This window comes from Phaethon aethereus (assembly GCF_964289735.1).
Source record: "Phaethon aethereus genome assembly, chromosome: 1".
Lineage (NCBI taxonomy): Eukaryota > Metazoa > Chordata > Aves > Phaethontiformes > Phaethontidae > Phaethon > Phaethon aethereus.
The window spans coordinates 50,986,120-51,006,704 of NC_138575.1; the positions used below are offsets into that span (position 1 = coordinate 50,986,120).

The window sequence follows — 20,585 nt, forward strand, 5'->3', positions numbered from 1 at the left end:
GCACAGCCCTGGTTTTATTTTGACCTGAGGGCAGAGATATGTTCCTGGTTATTTTGGGTACTTCTAAACATAACATGGCCATTTTCATAAATGTTGTAGGATTGTTTTCAACCTACTTTCATGAAAGCAAACAATGGAAGGGGCTGCTGTGACTATGTCTGGACATACTGAATAACATTTAAATAAATATTGGGAGAGAATTTCCTGACTGAATCGGGGAGCCTGCAGACCTGCTAGTTCCCTCTGTTTACTAGATGATATTGCATATAACCTTGTAACTCTTAGATATTTTTGCTCTGTTACTTATTTATTTTGTTAGTCATTTAGTAATAGACCTTCCCCAAGTCAACTATCACTGTAACTGTATCATCTCCAGCAGAGGATATAAACTCTCTGCCATAGAGTGAAAGAATAAAGAAAAGAAAATTAATTTTGCCCCTTAGCCCTGAAAAAGTAAGATTCTCACTCAATTCTTAAGTTCCTTCTTCCTTTTTCCTTGCCTGAATCTGAAACTTTCTATACATTTCCTTTTTTTGTCATTTCCATTATAGCTTCCCTTGAAAAAGCAAGATCTTCCCTTTCATGTTTATACTATCCCTTCTTTCCTTTTTCTTTTCTGGGCTGCTGCTACTATACAAACTTTATTAGCACTGTTTGCCTTTCCTTTCCCATTCTTACTTCCCAGTGCTAAAGGATCAGTTCTGGATGTGTGGAAGTGAAAGCTGAAGACCTAATTGAACCTATGGAAAGAAGTGGCATCAGAGCTGAATGACAACATAGCTTTTTAGTGCTCTTTGGCTAACTTGCTTATGCCTTTGCTCCTACACCTCTTAGGTAGAGCTAGCAAAGAGTTTGATTATTGCACCACTACAAACACTCTTCTTCCATGTCCCCGTAAAACAGGAATTCATTGAAAGCCTCTTTAGTTTCTGAGGCCCACACTGGAGCAGTAGAAAGGAAAACTCCAGCACGGAAACTGAGGTTGTCCTCGTCTTTTATGAACCACATTTTAAATGGTTCAGGAGATGCAGGGCAGAAACTGGTTCTGGGATGACCTTTTGCACATTTCTGCTGTGGTGGTGGTGTGTTACAGAACCAGACTGCTGCCCCGTTTACACTTGCACATGTTTTAAATGCTGTAGCATTTCTATAAATAATCTGTCCTTTCATTGTTTTGCCATTAAATCCCTAAAGTTGCCATGAAATTATGTGAGAGAAAAGGTTTCTTGTTTTTACTGTTTTTTAAAATATTTAAATAAATAAATATTTATTGCATTCCTTTTCTTTTTGAAATTAAAACTGCAAGCTTCGTCTCTGTAACAGATTTTTATAGCAACTCAAAGCACTCCAAACAGATCCCAGGAAACAAACACAAATCTAGTATGGGATGCCCTCTCACTTAAGAGCATGCATGCAGAAAGCACACAAATTCTTTAAATACTGCTTTTCATCTTTTTCATTCCCTACTGACTGCTTAAGAAGTTTGCAGTAGGGTTGCCTATATAGCAAACGTAACCCTGCTAACAACAAGGTCCTTTGTACAGAGATATTTGAGTCCCATAATTGGCCCTATAAGTTGAAAACTGCAACTCAACCCCACTATCCCTCAAAAAAAAAAAATCATACAGGTGTAGTCCTTGGTCCTAAAGTCCCTTCGTGTCTGTGTTCATTATTTCCATCGCTTTCCTTGCAGAGAAGGCAATGAGCAAGTTCTACTCCATCTATCTACTTTGCTTTCATAGTGTAAAGGACAATAATGCTCTGAGTGAATGAGCCTGTAATATAACACAACCAAAGAGACCTAGAACTCCGGTATTTGTCAATATTGTTTGTCAGGGCAGGCATGTAAAACAGGAGAAATAGGTTTTAAAAAATTACAATGTACTTTGAAGAGTATATTCTTAGATTTGAACTTTAGGAAAAAATAAAAGTTTATTCAGAAAAATACTCTTCCATTCTGTAACCTGATTTTTTTCTTTTGTCCCACTTCCTTTTAACCACATGACAGATCCAGGATATGGGTAAAGCAAAATACAGACCAAAGTGAGTCCAAAGTTGATGAGGAGCAGGCACTCTCAAAGAAAGCAGTATTTTAAAAATCTGATTAAAAGTAGAATCTTTTCTAAATACCATGGTAACCGGACTCTGTGAGCAGAGTTTTGCTGAGTAGCTGGAGGCTAGCATTGGCAGTTCTTTGCTGTTATCATTGGTGGCTTCACATAGGATCCAAATTCCTAGGTTTCCTCCCAGTTGGCAGTGGGTTCTCAGTGAACATTGAGAAGGAGCGTTTGGACTCTTTAGCTCGTCCTAAGACTTCTCTGGGAACCTTTTGCTTTTGAATAGCACAGGCTTTATGTTGTGAAAACATGGATAATTTTTAAATAGCTACATGTCTTATCAAGTAATGCACCCTATAAATGTGTTAAGAACATAATACACATACTATAGATGTCCCATAACACTGGTAGGTGTCAGCAGTCACTATTTAGTATGTTTTATGCACTGTAATCACCTGCTATGAATTATAATAATTGACTCACATTTTACTAGCTATCTATTAGCTATTTATTTGTGCGTTGGGAAATTTTAGAAATGAACCCTTGTAACAGTGCAAACCAGAAAACAGTCACTTCTTGTATCACTTGGACTTAGCAGTCAGAATTTCCATTCCTGCCACTAAGGTTTCTGAACTGGCATTTCCTAGTCTGAAGGAAGCAAACAAATTAAAAAAAAAAAGAAAGAAAGAAAAAAAAGAGAACACACAGAGTTGGTAACTGTTACCTTGGAGTAAGTAGCTAATAAAGAAGGGATGTATTTAGAGTAGATGAATTTTCACCTAGAATCATGTTTATCAACTGGAATTGGAACATCAGCTATTCAGGCTGCAATGCAACAAGGCCTGTCTTTTACTGTTACACTGGCAAAAGATAATGACTTTTTGTTAATATAAAGCAGTCTACATCCAGGCCAATATATATATTTGTTTTCTTGACAGCTTTTCAAGAGTGTTTTCTAATTATTGGGTTCTTGAATTAATAATTTTTCAGGATGTACTGAGTACAGGGCTTTAATTCATGTTTTCTTTAACTTCCAAGGCATCCCCAAAAAATTATATCTAAGCAGAATATATACAAAAATGACAATAATCCATGGCAAATTTATTACAAAATAATGCTGGTGACTGAGTTTATTTCTTCCATACTTTAATTTTATCACACATAACTTCATTAATCTGAAAGTAAGTTGTATAACCTCGAATGGTCATTGAAGTCCTGTGTTGGCAGTTTAATTCTCCAAGAGTGATGTATCCTTAGACAGGATGAACTGCCCCATGGGGCAGCTGCCTAACTCTCCCCATGGCTGTGAAAGGAGCCCAGGTGACTCTTAGATAGCTAACGTCACATGAGGTCACTCCTATATTACAGATAATACCTCTAATGCTTCATACAGATCCTCCAGTCTGGTCTCCAACACGTTAGAGTACTACAGTTCACCCAGTTAGCATGTGGAAATCCTGATGACTTGTGTTTGATGACAGCATAAGTTATGTTTGGTTAAAGAACATTGTCCAAAAAAGCATTTAGTTTTCAGTTTTAAGGCTTTGGTATTGTGATGCAGAGGCTACTCTCAGTAGAAATGACAATGTACTTTCCCAGATTTCATGGTTCCATTTTTATTGATAATATTTTTGTTAAATGATCCAGTTCCATGAAGTCAAGGGATTTCATGAGAATCTCAGCTTCTATTAAACGTAAAAGGAATAAGTCTGTAGTCCTTATTGTTAGAAGGAAAAAATGCATAAAACATGGAATAAATTGTCCTGAAGGGTCATCAATTCCAATGGAAATTAACAAAAACTTTTTTTATTTAATAATTATATTTATAATGTCTGGCCATTTAAGGAACCATGCTTTCTCTTATTACATCTTTAGACATCTGTAAGATTTTGAGCTAAACATTTAGCTTTAAATTTATGTTTTTGAAAGGTTGGTAAAAATTCAAATAATGGCAGGGATTCTAAAGCTAAGTACATAATAGTAACCAATCCCATTTCTTCTCTTGGACTCATAAAATGACTGAGACTGATCACCAATAGGTACCTATTATTTTCCTTTTAAAAGATTTTATGTCAACAACACAAGTTCAAACCAAGGTATATCCCAAAGGAGATAATTTAATTTATAATGAGAGATGAGGTTCCCAAATGGAGTCATGATCAGAAAATGGGTGTTCAGATTTTTCTGTAAGTTTTTGTACAATGACATAAATCATCTTTTGTCAACAAATAAATTAGCTGTGGTCACATTACCATGAGAGTTTTCATTTCATTTTAAACTTTCTACAATATCTAATGCACATACTCTTCTTTCCAAAACAATGAACGCTAGATCCCCATATAACATCATAAGTGTTTGAAATGAGGGATAACAGCGCATCTGTTAGGAGAAAATCTCTAAGCCATCCTAAAGTTTATCCTTATTTTAATGGTAAATGTTCTCAAACATTGTTGAAAAAGGTGTTGAAAGCCATCAGTTAATACAGTTTAGACACTGTATGTGTTCAGATAAACTGCCTTATGTTACTGGATCCCTGGAATATCTGTGAGCTTTTCACCCACTGATCTCAAAGTGCTTTTCAAACACACACTCCAGCACTCATGCTGAGCTTTAATATATCCTTCTTTACTTTACAGCTGGAGAAGTCCTGCATTCTGAGCTGTGACTAAAATTCCAATTTAAGCTGTGATACTGCTTGAACTTTGATTACTGACATCCATCTCTCGCACACCTTTTGGAGACCACAAAACCTCCATGGATGCTTATGGCCAGAGGGCTGGAGGGACCCCTCTCCATCCTGTGAAGTCTCCAAGGAAGACGATCTCATTGCATCCTGCAGAACATAGACACTGCTCACTTCGTAAGGGGCTGCCAGACTTATCTGTAGGTGAAATAAAGCTCTGACCACCACCTCCAGACACAGTTATAGAGCATTCTGCATCCACTGCAGGGCTGGGTAGTCACACGTGTCCTCCTGCCTACCAGGGTGCTCTGGGAGGAACCTTTTCATGAGACTCCCTTTGGGAGGATGAGACTTTAAATGGAACAGTTAATCCTTGCTAGGACTTTTACGAGGCATGTTTGCCTGGCCAACTGGCTGCACACCTTCCTTGTATTTATTATTTTAAAACATGAAGATCTGCCTCCAACCAGTTATATCAACTACTCCCCACCTATAGTGTGTGCTAATAAGAAAGATGTTTGTGATTCCTATGGAAAGTCTGGATATAGCATAGTAATGCTTTATGCTGAGGCATGATTAAAAAGTGAATTTGTGTCTCACTTTTAGCCACAGGGGTTAGATTCAGAAAAGGCAGCTCTTTTATAAAGATACCGTGGTGGCCTTCATTGATGAAGCCTGTTCCACAAAGGCAATACCTCTCATATAAGGTAGGCACCTGTGGCTCTGTTCTCGATCTGTCAGTAAGCACAGATCAGAGAGAATTCTTTGGAGTGTGAGAAGACAGCGTTCTCCTTCCTGCTAACTCAGCTCTTGGCTTGGAGGCAAAATAAATTAATTCAGAGGTATGTGTTTAGAAAGATGTGACTGAAGCTTAAAAATACAGGAATGCAAAAATTCAGCTGACAATAGTGTAATTGGACCACTGGGCATTTTTTTCACTGTTTTTATTGAATTTGGATTATTTTTTATTATTATTATTATTCCCATCCAGTGCTCATGAGGCAAGGGGCAAACCTGATCTCTGGACCCTGGGTGTGATAGTTTTCCTGCGGTTTATTCACATAGCTCTGTGTCAGATACTTGGCTTTTTCCTTGTGAAGCAAGAGTTTACAAATAGCAAATGCCCCTTTGGGCACACAAAGCAGCATGCTGAGGAAGAGGGGACCTCTCCCTAAGTATCCCACATTAGGGTCCTCCAGCTGCTTTGCTCTGACATGCCCTCTGCACCCAAGGGCTTGTGGCTGCAAAGATCCCTCCTTCCACGTCAGAGAGTGCATGGAAGAAAGGATCCTAATCCAGATTCCAACTTTCCTTTGTGGGACTTAATTTAGTAAGCTCTTAATATATCCCTAGGAGGAGTCTTGTTATTGCCTGCAGTTTTTCTTCAATTAGTGCCCATGGGACTAGATGACTAAATTTGATAATTTTGGGGGAGGGAGGTAGCTAATTTGGTTGGGTCGGAAACGCCTTGAGCTGAAGGGAGAGGCAGGCCAGGAGTGGTGGTTAGCAGGGAGGTGGAACTGTCATTGCTGGTTTCATGGCTCTCGTGCACATTGGCTTTCCTGATCGCTGCGCCTCAAGCATCCTTCATCCCACAGCCCAAGAGCATGCTAGTCGTCCTGGCAGAACCTCCGCAGTTTGCAATGAAATTTTGAGCTCCTGGGACCAGCTCCCATCTTTCCTCAAGTCAGTAGGTAAATCTGACCTTGTCTGAGACCGAGTCACACAGAAACGGATTCAAGGCCAGAAGAGAGGAAAGCGGAGGGCAGATTTGCCTGCGAGCAGGCAGCACACATAGCTGTCTTCTCCCTGCTCGCAGGGGCAGCCATCGGACCTGCGACCTGGTGAGCCTCCCACTTGGGCCATGACCCATTAGGAGCTGTTGTAGCCACACGTGACAAGGATGGATGAAACTTAATGCCAAGGCTGGGGAACTCTGAATGATTCTTACTTCACTGAGCTCTGCCAGGGAAATATTATTTATTTTTCAGAGCTGCATATTCTAAGCCCAGGGAGATCTCTCTTCTTTCATGCCCAGAGGCTGGATGTTATCAGCCCAGCTGCTTCAAAAGCACAATCTTTTAGTTTCAGTATCTGCAGCATGTGGGTTTAAAACAAGCTCAAAATATATCTCTTTCTTATCAACCCTCTCGAAATTATCTGGGAAACACAGACCTGGGGCTTTAATTGCTGTATTTCTGAGTCTGCTTGTCACTATGAGGCTTTATGAACCCAGAAGCATCTGTAGGCAGTGGACTGTAGTGCAACCCTTTGGAAACCATGTGTGTGTGAAGGAAAACTGAATGAACATGGGAGCAAGCACAGCAACAAAAGGTGCCTGTGTGAATATCTCTACTTTTTTACCAAGTGAAAGCTCCTTACGTTCTGCAGAATTGAAGCAGACGGGGACAAGTTCCCAAAATAACTTAAATTCCATCAGCATTAGCCAGTGTAACAAAAATAAAACCTAAGCCCTTCATGGCATGTGGGGCATTCTCCTCCCCACTCCCCACCTTGTGTTTGCTACTATCTGACACCTAAATGGTAAAAAAATAAAATATCTTTCAACAGGGACAGTGCTGTGGAAGCTTTATGAATGCATGGCTAGGTTACTCCGTGCTCATTTGTGCAACTTCGCTTGCATTGTTCGCTGGGTCTTTGCCAAACGTATCTGTTGCGTAATTATGTGGCTTGCTTTAATAAATTCACAGAAGTTTCTAGGGATGTAACTAATGTTTCCCCCTCCTTTCTATAATTATACGACACCCACTACAATGAGACCCAGGTCCTAACTGGTGGATTTGTGCCATGATTTACAGTAACTATCAAAGCAAATTCTATAAAATAGCAAAATAGAAACACTCAGCTACACATTTCAACAGCTGAGAGAAGACTTCTAAAAAAATAAACTCTATAAAATCATAAAAGAAGTTATTTGTCTGTTCACTTAATAAATTGCCTAATTTCCTTGTGAGCACAACCAGCTTTAATTGATTTTCTGCACTGCACACTGACTTAGACTGAATAATACTGGCTTAAACCGAGAGAAGTCTCACTGAAGTCAACTTCATTACTTAATATTTCTGCATGGGGAAGTCAAATACAGCGACGGCAGGCATGGCTTCACATCCTGATGGTCGGACTGTGCAGACAAGCCCTTGTACGTGAGCGAGTAAGGGGAACTTGTGAGAAAGGTTCTCATGGTTTCAGCTTCAAAAGTGTCTAAGAAGGTTATTTAATAAGGAGCTACAAAATGTGCTCATTGTTTTGGAGTCTTTCCAAGCTCTTCCCTCCAAAGATCTGGTTCCAGCATATATGATTCAGGGTTGGTTATTCCATGCTCATGTATTCCAAGGGAAATGGGATGACTTCTATGTTGAGGTACTAGACAGTATGATTAAGGGTGTTGGAGCTTGGGCCATGCAATTTAGAACCTTTTAAAATGTTTCCATCCTCACATCTGACCTCACTGAATTTATTTCATATGCATTTGAAGGAATAGCCTTGCAAAGTTATTTTCTCTGCAACAGAAATCGGTGGTCTTCCAAAGAACAAATTAAATGTACATACACAAAATATGCATTAAAAAAATCAGACATGCTTCGTGGTCACAACAAACGCCCGTCTTGTCAGAGCTTTATGGCCTACTTCTTATAGTACCTTCTGGTTAACAGTATCTGTAGCACATTTCTTTAGCAAAAACACAGTTACGGGGTGGCAGTGTGCAGCAGCCCAACTGCCTCAGCTGCAAACCTGTGGCTAGAACGTCAGTACATACCCTATGAAGTTACCCTTGGGCTTACCTAGGTCAGAGCACTGCACCACGCGAAGATGGCACTGGCAGCGGAAGGGGCACACTGGTCCAAATCCAGACATGACGTGATCCTCCGTTGGAGGCATATCGGCCGACCCTTCATCCTCCAGCATAAAGTCAAAGAGGCCCTGCTGGTGGAACGGCTTGGCCAAGCATGCTGGCAGCAGTAGGACGAAGAGAAGAGCCAGCCTCATGGCTTAGTTCATCGACTCCGGGCAGAACCTAGGGATCAAAGTGGGAGATTTACAACAAAAGTAGCGGTTTCCCATAGCTGCACAGTTCCTGCTGAAGGAGGTCCAGCATATCCACCAATTGCATAACTGTTCCTTTCACTAAATGAAAACTGAATTATGAAAATAGGGCAGTTATGTGATAGGAGTCTGGTAACTGCTTGTCAATAGACTTTTTTTTTTGCAGAGCAGTTTAAAGGCAACTGTAAACACATCTGTTTGCATATTTAGAGTAATATTTATTAGGAACAGGCAGCGCTGTCAACTTTGTTATGCAAAACAGTCAAAACAATAAGCCACATTTTCCATGTGTCTGTGTTCTGCCAACGTAACAGTCTATTTGATTTCATTAACATTTGTTTCATAGCAATAATTTTGTCCCCTGGGAATGAACCTGAGGTTCCCAAACTCACTGTAATGCAGTATTTCACGTCTTGAGAAATATTTTTCTAAGTGCCAGGTTGCTGTGTGTTTTAAATTATAATCTAGTAAAAATGACTGAGAAAAAGTAGGATCTAGTGATGGGGTGGAGATAGAGGGGAAGATCTCTACTTTTTTAAATGAGCGATAGTTCTTTCCCATTTTAAACAGCACAATAAAATGGAATACTATGTTGTGTTATATTGGATATTCTTGGCTTTCTTTCTAAATTTTTGGCTAGGGGATTTTATGATACAAACAATGCACCGTGAAAATCCTCTGGTTTGCACTGCATAAGCATTTGAATTGATGCTTGTAGCATTGTCAGCACAGTTTCTAATAGGACTTCAGGGCCTCATTCTGCAGACTTTCATGCTCAGGAGCAACTTTATGCAAGTGTGTATTACATAGGTATTACCAAGGAAAACTGCTCAAATACATGTTCTCAGGACCTAGGCCTAAATGCATTTCAACACACTGTATGTTGTGCTACCTGGGTTCCTGTGTGCTAAGGAGAAATTACAAAACAGTTGTTTGCAGGTTTTGTATCAAAGCTGTATAGATCAGCTAATTGGCTGTATAGATCAGCTAATTTTCTTTTACTAGTTATTTTATATAAGGAATCTTATCTTTTGCTAACCTTAATGGGTCTAAAAACAACCCACAAAAAGAAGAAAAAAAGAAGAAACTTGCCTTCAAGTTGCCAAGTGACAGAAAGGCAAACCTGTCATTTCTTTAGGAGCTTTTTCTTAAAATGGATGGCATAGTCCTGAACACTGCTGATGCTTTTTCTAATGAAAGCAAAAATGTCCACTTGCTTCTTCAAGTCAATAGCTTCCAAAATGCCTTGTCTGGATGCCAGCCTGGATTAATTTTTGTCTAGCAGCAGTTATTTAACAGTTAGAGGCGTGGTATAGCGTTTCTCAGCTCCATATGGACTAATGGAAAGATAAAAAGACTGGGGGAGAAGCAGAGGAGGACTGTCTCCCTCTCTACATTGAGATATGGAACCTAGCAGGTAGATGACTAACGTAGGCAGCTGATGTTAAGCCAGAGTGGTATACTGAGGCCTCTCTTTCTAGAATATGCATGCAGGTACTCTAACAGGAGTGCTTAGAATTAAAAAAGCTAAAGAAATAAAAACCACAGGCCTGGAATTAGGTACAATCTATATTGTGCCTGAGTTCAATTTCCTTTATGAATTTCTATCTATCTACAGAAGCCAATAACGCAATCCTGCAGAAACATTTAGGGCTCAGCCTTGAGAGGGTGACAAGGTTACCTCATAAAATACGCTAGTGTTTTAAAATCATAGCTTACTTTGCTGTCACCTACCTAACAGGAAGACAGGTATCTAAGGTCTTCAGATGTCGCAAAGACTTCAAAGTGACTTCACGTGGAGTAAAACACCATTTCTGTTGCCTCTTTAAGTGACACAGTTGGTTTCCTAGTAGGACCTGAAAGTACGTTCTATTCCTGGAGCAGGTACATTCCCTACTGCATGCACTGAGGGGTTTCGCAGACCCCAGTGCCAGCTGGGGGGTCAAAGCACTTTAGCACGTCCCGTTAGCCCAACTCAGCGCTGTGCAAACTCGTGGCACGGAGCAGGGGCAGGCGGTGTCCCCGCGCGGGCCATCCTCCTGCCCTGGGGCTGTGTCACTTCCCCAGCAACACCCCCGTGGTGCACGCAGAGCACACGTGGACGAGTGAGTATGTCACAGCAAAGCGGTGTTAATACGTGGTGGTGAGTTCTTACCACGGTTTAATCTAAACTAAGTTTTTTGAAATAATCATTATTACGTATGAATTATTGTAAAATCACAATGCAATTTACTAACAGTCTGAAACAGGAAGACAAATTTGCTAAATCATCACCACTGACCCTAATAAATGGCCTTGTGAAAAAGATCAATAAAACATTATCCCAGTACAAATTCTTTTTCAGAACGCACATTAACATCAATAAACATTAGGAATGCTGCACACCAACCCTGGCATGGCACTGGCAGTCACTACTGTTTTCCCCAGCTCTTTTTTACATATTTGTGTATTTTTTAAATATTTTTAAATATTTAAAACTACTCGTATTCCCTCCCAGGGTCACTGCTGAAGCACCGTCCATCCCAAGAATGCACAATCAGGATCTTATCCTGGGGTTAAATTACTACCCCTAAAAAAAAACCAAACCAAAACAATGCAGAAGCACTTTGGAATTGTCTTCACACTTTACTTCTTGTTCACATTAATATTGACAACTTCACTTATCTCAGTTAAATCCTGTAGTAGGCCTTTCCCTTTGGTCCCTGTTTTATCAAAACTATAATAAAATCAGTAAGGGCTGTAGGACAACAAAGGATACCAAGGACATAATCTGAGGACACAGCAGAGAAAATAGCAGACACAAGCTACATATTAGTCAGGAAACAGGAATAGATGTGTGTCTGCATATCTTTATTTGTATATATTCACACGGCAGGCACATGTATCTGTTCTTATTGTTTGCATGTGTAAATGAACATAAACTGAGAAAAAATATATACAAAACTGTACTAGTAAGAAATGTTTACATTTGACTTACAAAAAAAAGAGAGAGGGAGAAAAAATCTGAATTCTTAAAGGTCTGTGACACAATATTTATGTCTGCAGGACATAACTGTTTAACTTTGCTTTAATTATGTGTTTACAATGAGGAAGACTTTTCCACAAACAGAGGAAACTATACCGTGGACTTGGCCACATTTCAGTTTAAAATACCACTGGAAATGTGCTTCATCAGTTCACGTCACCACTGTATTGGTGGTCTTCTGGTCAATTTACCTTAATATTAAGTTTTAAATATTAGTTCACTTACTGTCAGAAATCTCTCAAAATGCCACAGAAGACAAGTTAAACAGTATGTGCAGTTTAAAAAAAAAATCCTCTACGATATCTGTTTTACCCATTTTGTGTAATAAAGTCTAGATGTGCAAACATAGGAGTTGGAAGTTTTAAAGAGATTAAAACTCTGTTAACAGGAGTTTCAACTCCAGGAATTTTCTTTTCTACTATTTCATTCATAGGAACCTTCTTTAAATGTGAGTCCCTTGTTTGTACACTGTAACATAGCACTTTCTAACGTTACAAAGGCATACACTGAGCCCATTTAACTAACTACTACATATTTTTTCCTCTGAAATTGCAATTATATTCATTAATGTTTGGAATATATATGAAGAAATCTAAATGAAAAAGAAATCACAGAGTGCAGTTTAAAACCGAAATGTAAGAACTCACACATTTTTTTACACTCACTACATCACCGATTCTAAACACTGGATTGCAAACAGAGAATATACTGCTGCAAAAGTTTACAGTAAGGAAAAAGAAAGGACTATAGCAGGGCTTATACAAATCAAAACAAGAGACAGAACAGTCAAATAAACAGTAGGAAATCTGCACGGTCCTTGAGAACGCATTCTCATGTTCCCAAGAAACAAAAGTGCTGGATACAAAACTTAACATTGCTAAACATTTAGTAGGATTTTTTCCTTGCTTCTCTTAAAATTCAACTAGTTCTTGCCGTAGACTTGCCTGAAGTTTTATTAGTGCAGCATAGTTCAGGAGAATTACTGAAAACCATACCTTTTAATCCAGGGATTTGCAACAGGAGCTCTCAAAGCTGAGATGTAATTAAACTAAATATTCAACCCAGGCAAAAGGCTTTGCAGGTGTGGAAAGGAGGAGGGGGTAAGTTCAGCTCAGTGACTGTCACTTGGTGGAAAACCCTCCTGCTTCTATTCCATAGCACAGTTAAAAAATAAGGTTTCTCTCAATGAACACAATCCAGGCTGACACCCACATTAGATCATATGGTAATGATATGTCTCCTGTATTGTAGCCAGAAACTTTATCAGCTCTTTTGCTTTCTTTTCCTCCTTTTTCTTTTTCCTTTGTTTTATTTCTTTTTCGTCTGTTTAGAATCCCAGACTACGCTATAAGACAGATGCTTAGTTCTAATTCACTTTACTTATTTTATTTATGTCCCTGAAACATATATTTAGGAAAGTTTTCTTGGTTTTAACTATGTTTTTTTTTCTGACTCGTTACTGAGAAAAACGTTTGGCTGTTCCTCTTGTTTATGGTATTTGTAATTCAAGGAAATGATGTAAAATTAATTTTAGAGTTAGTCAAAGTGGAGATTAATATCAGAAAAAGGGGTAGCTTTAGGTAAAACTATTTAAACAGATATCAACCTGCCTTTTCTTATGCTATAATCATTGTCAAACCAAGTAGTATATGGTGTAATATACTATTATCCTGTCTAATAACAGAGTTTTTATGTTTTTCTTCAAACTACAGCATGTTTTTGATATATATGAAAATCATGTTTTCATTAGTAGAATGATTCTAACATTCGTGGTTAGAACTGCTTTATATAAACTTGGCTTTTTTTTACTGTTTTCTCACCAGGACAGCAAAGCAGAGGGGAAATTAGGGTTTGGGGGTGGGTTTGGTTTTTTTGTTGTTGTTTTTTTTTTAAAAGACAGTGGAGTTTTTTAAAGCATGAAAGGAAAAATGTATCTGACTCATTGTTCAGATTTACATTTTATTTTAGTAAGTTCTGTTTTGATACAAATATCAATAGAAGCTAAAATGCAGTTTCTCTATTCCTGCACAATTTTGAAAGCCTAGCAAACTGAAAGGAGAGCAAATACAATAATTACTATTTATTTAGTAATCCAAACACATTGTGAACATGTGTGTCTTTCCTGTGCTGTTAGCTGTCCTGTCTAAATACTGGAAGCTTGTGTCTCTGTGTTTTGACTTGTATCCTTTTATTTCTGCCCCTAGGCTAAGACCAGGTGCAAATCTGAAATTAAAGCCTGTAAAGTGAAATGATGTTTAAAAGAAGTCTGAATTTTTAGAAACACAATAAACACTGGAAATTTTACCTATTCTCTTTGTGTAATTTCAAGAAGAGCCATTAAAACAGCCCTTATAATTGTTCTCCTTTCATGGAAGAAAACATGGTAGAATAATTCACTGCTGGTTTGGGTCGGTGTAGCGCAAAGGTGTAATCAGTCATTTTACATTACAGCTTCTTTATACAGTTCACTCTAAAAGTTAAAGATCATTTATTCACCCCTAGTCCTTGAGCTAACTTCTGTCCCCTGTCTCTCCACTGGATTCAAGATTGCTAATGATTTTTGTTGTGACATTTTTCTACATGTGATTAGTGGTGTTCCAAGCTTTCATGCTTACAACAAAGCCTTATCTTTGTCCAGAAGTGTTGCCATGAGGCTTGCTGAAATCTTGGCTGCATCTTAGTAATGTCAGTTATTTGAACCTTGGTCACCAGCTGCATCTGGTGTTTAGAAACATTTCAAAGCAAGATTTTGATGAGGAACAGGTCAGGGTAAACTTGTTGTCAGTTTGCTTCACAAAACCCATTCATATCCTTTCCCAGTAAATTGTAATACATTTGTTCTGATATCTGTTATGGGGTTGAAAGGTTTTATACTTTAATGACTTAGTCATGTCTTTGGAATCACAGGAGGAGATGGGCAGCCACCTCTCCTTCTTTTTTGTCTTGGGCATTAGGGAGAGTCAAAAACATGAAGATCAAGGTGGGAACAGGCGGGGCACAGGGCGCCTGCCGGGTGGGCTGGGGGTCCCAGTCTGCCTGCAGAGCACCTACTGCGTGTAGAGGGAGAACTTGACTACTTTTTCTGTAAAATCCATCCCAAGAAGCTCAGAGGGGAAAAGTTGTTACCACCTTTAGGAATTCTGAAAACACTTATGCTGTCTGTTGATACCCAGAGGTAGAAGGGGTATGCGTTAGGTGTTCAAGACCTCCTGAAATGCAAAGTGGAGTATGTGGGGGACAGAGCAAGTGAATGGGAGAGAATGGATCCTTTCTGAGACAAGTATTCCTTTAACCCCACTCTTTGCCCCCTGCTATGTCACTCAGAAGATAAACAACTTTTTAAAAAAACAACCCAATGACAATATTAAGTCATTATGCAATTTTAAGGCCCATGACCATACACAGGGCCTAGCATCAATAAGCTATCCTTCCCAGTCTGACCTACTTTGATTACAGCTTAGTCAATATAAAAAAACCCTGATTAGAACAATCTTGGTTTCTATACAATTTTATTACTCCAATTTAACAAATTTATAGGTCTACATGCTGCTCCAAATACTGATTCCCAGAAAGTTACAGGCAACTGCATGTTAATGTTATTTATATAACAGTCTTTTTATTAAATTTTGATGGATAGCATCTGCTTCATTTGCTCACAGCTTATTTTGTGGACCTTTCAAAGGGCAGTGGTGGAAGAGAAGACAGGAAGCCTGCTTGCCTGCTGTTGCCTGCTCTGCCTGGGTCCGGTGGAAGTCTCTGCAGGAAGGAGATGAGCAGGTGCCCTGTAAGGAGCAAACATACCCTGGGGGAAGAGCTCCTGGAGCATGGAGCTGGGCTGGGAGAGAATCACATCCAACAGGCACCCAGTGCTGCCAGCACAGGTTGCAGATGCCTCAGAAGAATGGGGAGCTGACATAATCTGCCCCTGGGGTGGAAAGAAAGGCTTTTTTTTAGGTAGCCTGGAAAAAAAGGGTAGTATTTATTGCAGCCCAGAATGTTACTGGAATAAAACCAAAGCAGAAGGACAGGATCTGTCCTGCAGGAACACGGTGGCCCAGAGATTCAGGTTCTTCCTCATTCTAAGTTTCCACTACAGAAAAAGGCATTTTTCTTGGGCTGCCTTCTAATAGATCTCAGCTTTGATGATCAAAGACTGCTTAGCGTTGTTGTGGTTGTTGTCGTAAGGAAGAGGGGCAGGCAAATCTGCCTCAAAGTCTTCATGGACTAGCTAGGCAAGTGCCAGTTCCCATCAGGAAAGGATGAAACCAGATTCCCTGTTTGGCTGCCTCTCAGGGGCCCTCTCCTCCTCCTCTGTATCTCAAGACTGGGCTTTACTAGCTCCCTAGCATGGCATCCTCCACGTTCTCTAACATGCTACTGCCTGTCCTTCCTCTCCTTTCTACACTACGCATAATAATTTCTTCCAATCACCTGTAGTAAACTGTTCTTTACCATAGCAATGGTAAAAATGAGAGTAAATATTGACCCAAGCTTAGTAAACATTGATCCAAGTAAACATTGACCCAGGCACGGCCTGACAAGGTAGCTAAAGAGACAGAAATGTAATTTTTGGATATTCTGAGTATCAAAGTTTCCTTCAGTGCTCTGTGACCTTAGAAATTACAGTCCTGAACTTCTTGACATTTCTACAGATCAAAAGGACCAATGTATCAGATTTTGGATGTGTGCTACCCGTAGCATTATTTTCCTGTGGCTGTGAAAGAACTTCTTGTATAACTGTTTGAACAAAATGCAACCAAAGTTCCAAAGAGAGGGCCCTCTCTTTGGAGGAATAGTCTCTTCTGTCACTGTCTGTCTTCCCGTCTCTCCCTTTCCCATTCTGCAAGAGCATATACTGCGTTCCCCTCACGGTCATCTCCCTAATCTCCTCTGAAGGGAGTCTGTGGGATCTACAGGTCACTCAAGGAAACAAATTCAAATTGTTCTCAGCTAAAGTATCCAACGTGTGATCATGTCCTTGACTTTGGGCCCTTTTTTTTGGAAAGACCAGTCTGTACTCGACACTGGCTTTTCTTTCTCCTGACATTTCTATTCTCTCCTGGATCAAATAATTTTGTCCAGGTGTATCCAGCAGCTGCAGGAGCTAACCACATACCAATGTAGCCTTACTACGCACTATGATTTCAAATGCTCTGAACGTAACTTCTACCCTTGAAGAGGAAGCCTGTCCTAACTATTCCTCAGTCTTTTGTGGTGTAGACGTACTTTTGGAGATCATTGTTACCTCTCTCCCTCAAAAATGCAGCAAATAGGTAAAACTAGACTTTATGAGTCCTCCCAGTTCCTAGCCATCCTAGAAACAGAGAGTGAGAGAAAAGTAAACGCGATTGTGGACCAAAGACTCTAGAACCTCATTTTGACTTTACCTCTTCACCTTTAATTAATAGTGAAGAAAATATTTGCAAAAACATTTGCTATCATATACACTGACATACCTCTGCATTAGTACTCAGGTGCTTGATTTGCTGTGTTTCAATGATAGACAGCATTACATTTTGTCCCTGCCTGGCTTCTGTGCGAGTGTCAGCAGGTCTCCTGCCCTCCAGAAAATCTCTTACAGGAATGAAAGAGTGTGCTGGCAGATGCCCCTTAGCAAAGGTATCAGGAGGCTACAACTCCATGTGGAAGAGACCTTCCCAGGAAAGAGTGTCACCCTGGGAGAGTGGGTCATGAAAGAGGGAGTGATGACGAGAGGAGAAAGGATTAGTTTTGGTAAGAGGAGACGAAATTTCAAGTGAGCAGCTGTTTCATCAGATTTTGGCCTTTCTTTGTATTTTGCAGTATCTCGAGTTGGAGTCCAACCATTTTCAAGGTTCAGATGAAAAATCCAAACCTTAATTCTCATTTTGATGGCCCTTAGATCATGCTCTGGACAAGCCTCATCATCCCAGCTGGATTACACAATGCCCTAGAAAAGGATGACAGTAATTCATGAAAATGTTGGAACTATACTCCTTGCATGTCCTCTGTTAGTCAGGGGTTATGAACCAGCGTTCAAAATGAGACACATCCTGTGCAGCTCTGAACAGCCTATTCCCACATTATGAAAAACATGTGAATAGCCAGGTCATCCTTGATTTCCAGTTTAGTCATCACGGAGAGTACACTTTTTCAGAGGGAGCTAGTGACTGTATTACTGAGGAAAGTCCTGAAAACAGGAGTGGAATAGAAAAAAGGCCCTTTATAACAGGGTTTGTGTCTGTGTCTCTGTATTAAAATGCTCATTTTTGGATGTTGGCAATCTGATGAGGAAATAAATAATTTCTAACTTCAGCTAAACCTACAAATGGTGACTTTGAAGATATAAAAAACGACATCACAAAACTTACGAATTTTGTTTGGACTGTGTGACCTAACTACAGAGAGGAACTGTTACCAATCTTAAGGTGGATGGTGACGACTTACATGAGAACCAACCCTGTTTAAACAGGGTGTGCCCTGTGAGGTTCAAATGAAAAGGACGTGCTTTTCATAACTCTTGAACCTTTGAAGTAACTCATTGCCTTTGAGATAATTTAAAAGCATAATAAAGAAAAATAATGATGTGGGAGCCCAGTCCAAATAGTGCAGACGATATCTAGCATTCAGGATGGAAAAGTGATCATGAGAACACTATACACTTTATCCAAATTTTTCCTGATTTGAAGACATGGAAAAGTAGAATACAAGCCTCTTCAAGAAGGGTGAAATGATATTTCATAAAAAATGGCCGTGGGAAGTTTTTAAAACCACTTTTACACTATCATGGCTTAGAATTAAAAAAAAAAAAAGTCTTGAATATTTTAAAAACCTTTTTCTATCGATACAGAATCAGATTTTTTCCACTTCCAAGATCACTTGAAGTTAGGGTCATCAGCCAATAAATCTTCCAGGTTACAGTATTGTTCAGGGAACATTGCATTTCATTAAGCATTTGAAGAGTCATTCACTTTAACTTACTATTAACCAGATATGGGCTTTCTTTTGACTATAATTTAAAGCATATCCTACTATTATTCTCATAAACAAGCTCTTCAAAGGATTGCTCTGATCAAGTAATTGTACGGATGTTCCTCAATGGTAATTTTCTGTAGTCAACCTGGATAAAACATAGTGAGGTTTTCTAAACAAAACTGTTTAATTCTACACCAAAAAACTCTTAATGTGATGGCAATTCCTTCAACCTATGGAATTACAATGGAATGTTTACTCTACTGGTAATCAGAAAAAAAGAAGGCTATCCTTTTTCTACATTATTCATTGTTTTATTTCCTTCTTTATAACATGTTTCTCAGTTATTTCTTCGTTACATACCATGTTCCTGGAGCAACCTTCTGTTCCAAAAAGACCAGCTACATTTTAATTTAGAGGATAACACATATGTCCATTGTGTGTCAAGATTTGGAAAAGGGACTAACAGTTTTCCAAAATATCTCTAATAAGTCTGATTTTCAAAGAGACTTTCAAAGAGCAGTTTTTGAAAACCGGGTGTTGCATAACGCACTGCAAGATGGACACAGAAAACAACCACGCCACATCAACTCATCACTTTCGAAAATCTCAGTGTATTGAACCAGTTTGAATCTACCAACTAAATTTATGGATAGAGTTCCTTTGCCTTACAAGTAAATATTAAATAGGGTGTTTCAAAATGAATGTACCAGCTTTTTATAACAAGATGGAAAGCTTGCCTATGAAGAAGCCACACATATGCTTGTAAGCAAAAATCTATTCTTCATTTATAAAACCAAAACCACTGCAGATTGGATCTTGAGACTTGGACAGGTTGGAACAGTCATTTGTCATGTTGTTAATGGTCTTCAACTGTGTTCCTGCACCCTGTGTCTCCTCCAAATTGTTTAAATCAGCTCCACAAGAGGACTTCCCTATTTTTCAGTCACAATTAGAAAATTCAGCTCTCCGAGAAGGAGTTCATGCTGTATGTAACCTGTTCACAGCCTGCAATGCCATTTTTATGTCAATCAAAAATGGGAAACATTTGGCAATAGAAGGAATGGAATTAAGTCACAAAAATAAACAATTATTTTCTAAATTATAGGATAGAAGACAGTAAAAGATGTTTTAAAAATATATCCAAGAAAATCCTAATAATTTAGGGGACTTTGTAGAATCTTTCAGGCCTCAGAAAAACCTTACTTGTGTGGCTTTATTGTTGTTTTTTCACCTATCCAACTATGGCTATAATTTACGTTCTATTTTAGCCTAAGGGATATCTGCTATTTAGTCTGAAGTGTCTGTCTAATAAGAATAATAATCTATTTGTCAAGTACACAACCAGGACGGAAACCTATATGGTTTACAAAGAGTCCATTTTGCAACTCACTTCTCCTTCCAGGTCCCAAAGATACTGCATTTCCTCAGCTCCAGCAGAATAAACCTCTAGATTACGGATTACAGCAGGCTTGCAGGGGCATATTAGGGTTACTTAGAGTTAAGATTACTTTAGTACATTTTTACTTTGTTCCATGTCCTTGAAGTGTTAAACTTGAAGTCAGCTGAAGTCACTGCAATCTCTTATACGCTTCATTATAAGCATTACCAGGACACGCAGGAGATGGCATTGCCAGGCTGAGAGGCTCAATGATCTGACCACTCTGATGAGCTCAAGTATTCAACTATAATGACAACAAAACACAACAACAAATCTCTATTTCATCCCTTGACTACACTTTATGTAGGTTGATTTCTCAGTATGTTCTGACTCCACTCTACAAATAATACTGGCCAGCCATTT

At 39.1% G+C, this 20,585-nt stretch overlaps 1 protein-coding gene across 1 annotated transcript in view; it reads right to left on the reverse strand.

Annotated features, from left to right (window-relative positions):
- The window catches only part of DCN (decorin), a gene marked incomplete at its 5' end in the record, with an annotated part of 36,046 nt that extends 27,298 nt beyond the window's left edge, over window positions 1–8,748 (reverse strand). The window contains one exon of the mRNA XM_082007554.1: window positions 8,544–8,748. Coding sequence (XP_081863680.1) covers window positions 8,544–8,748 — 205 coding nt within the window. The remainder of the gene's footprint in view (window positions 1–8,543) is intronic.
- Between the last annotated feature and the right edge of the window lie 11,837 nt (window positions 8,749–20,585).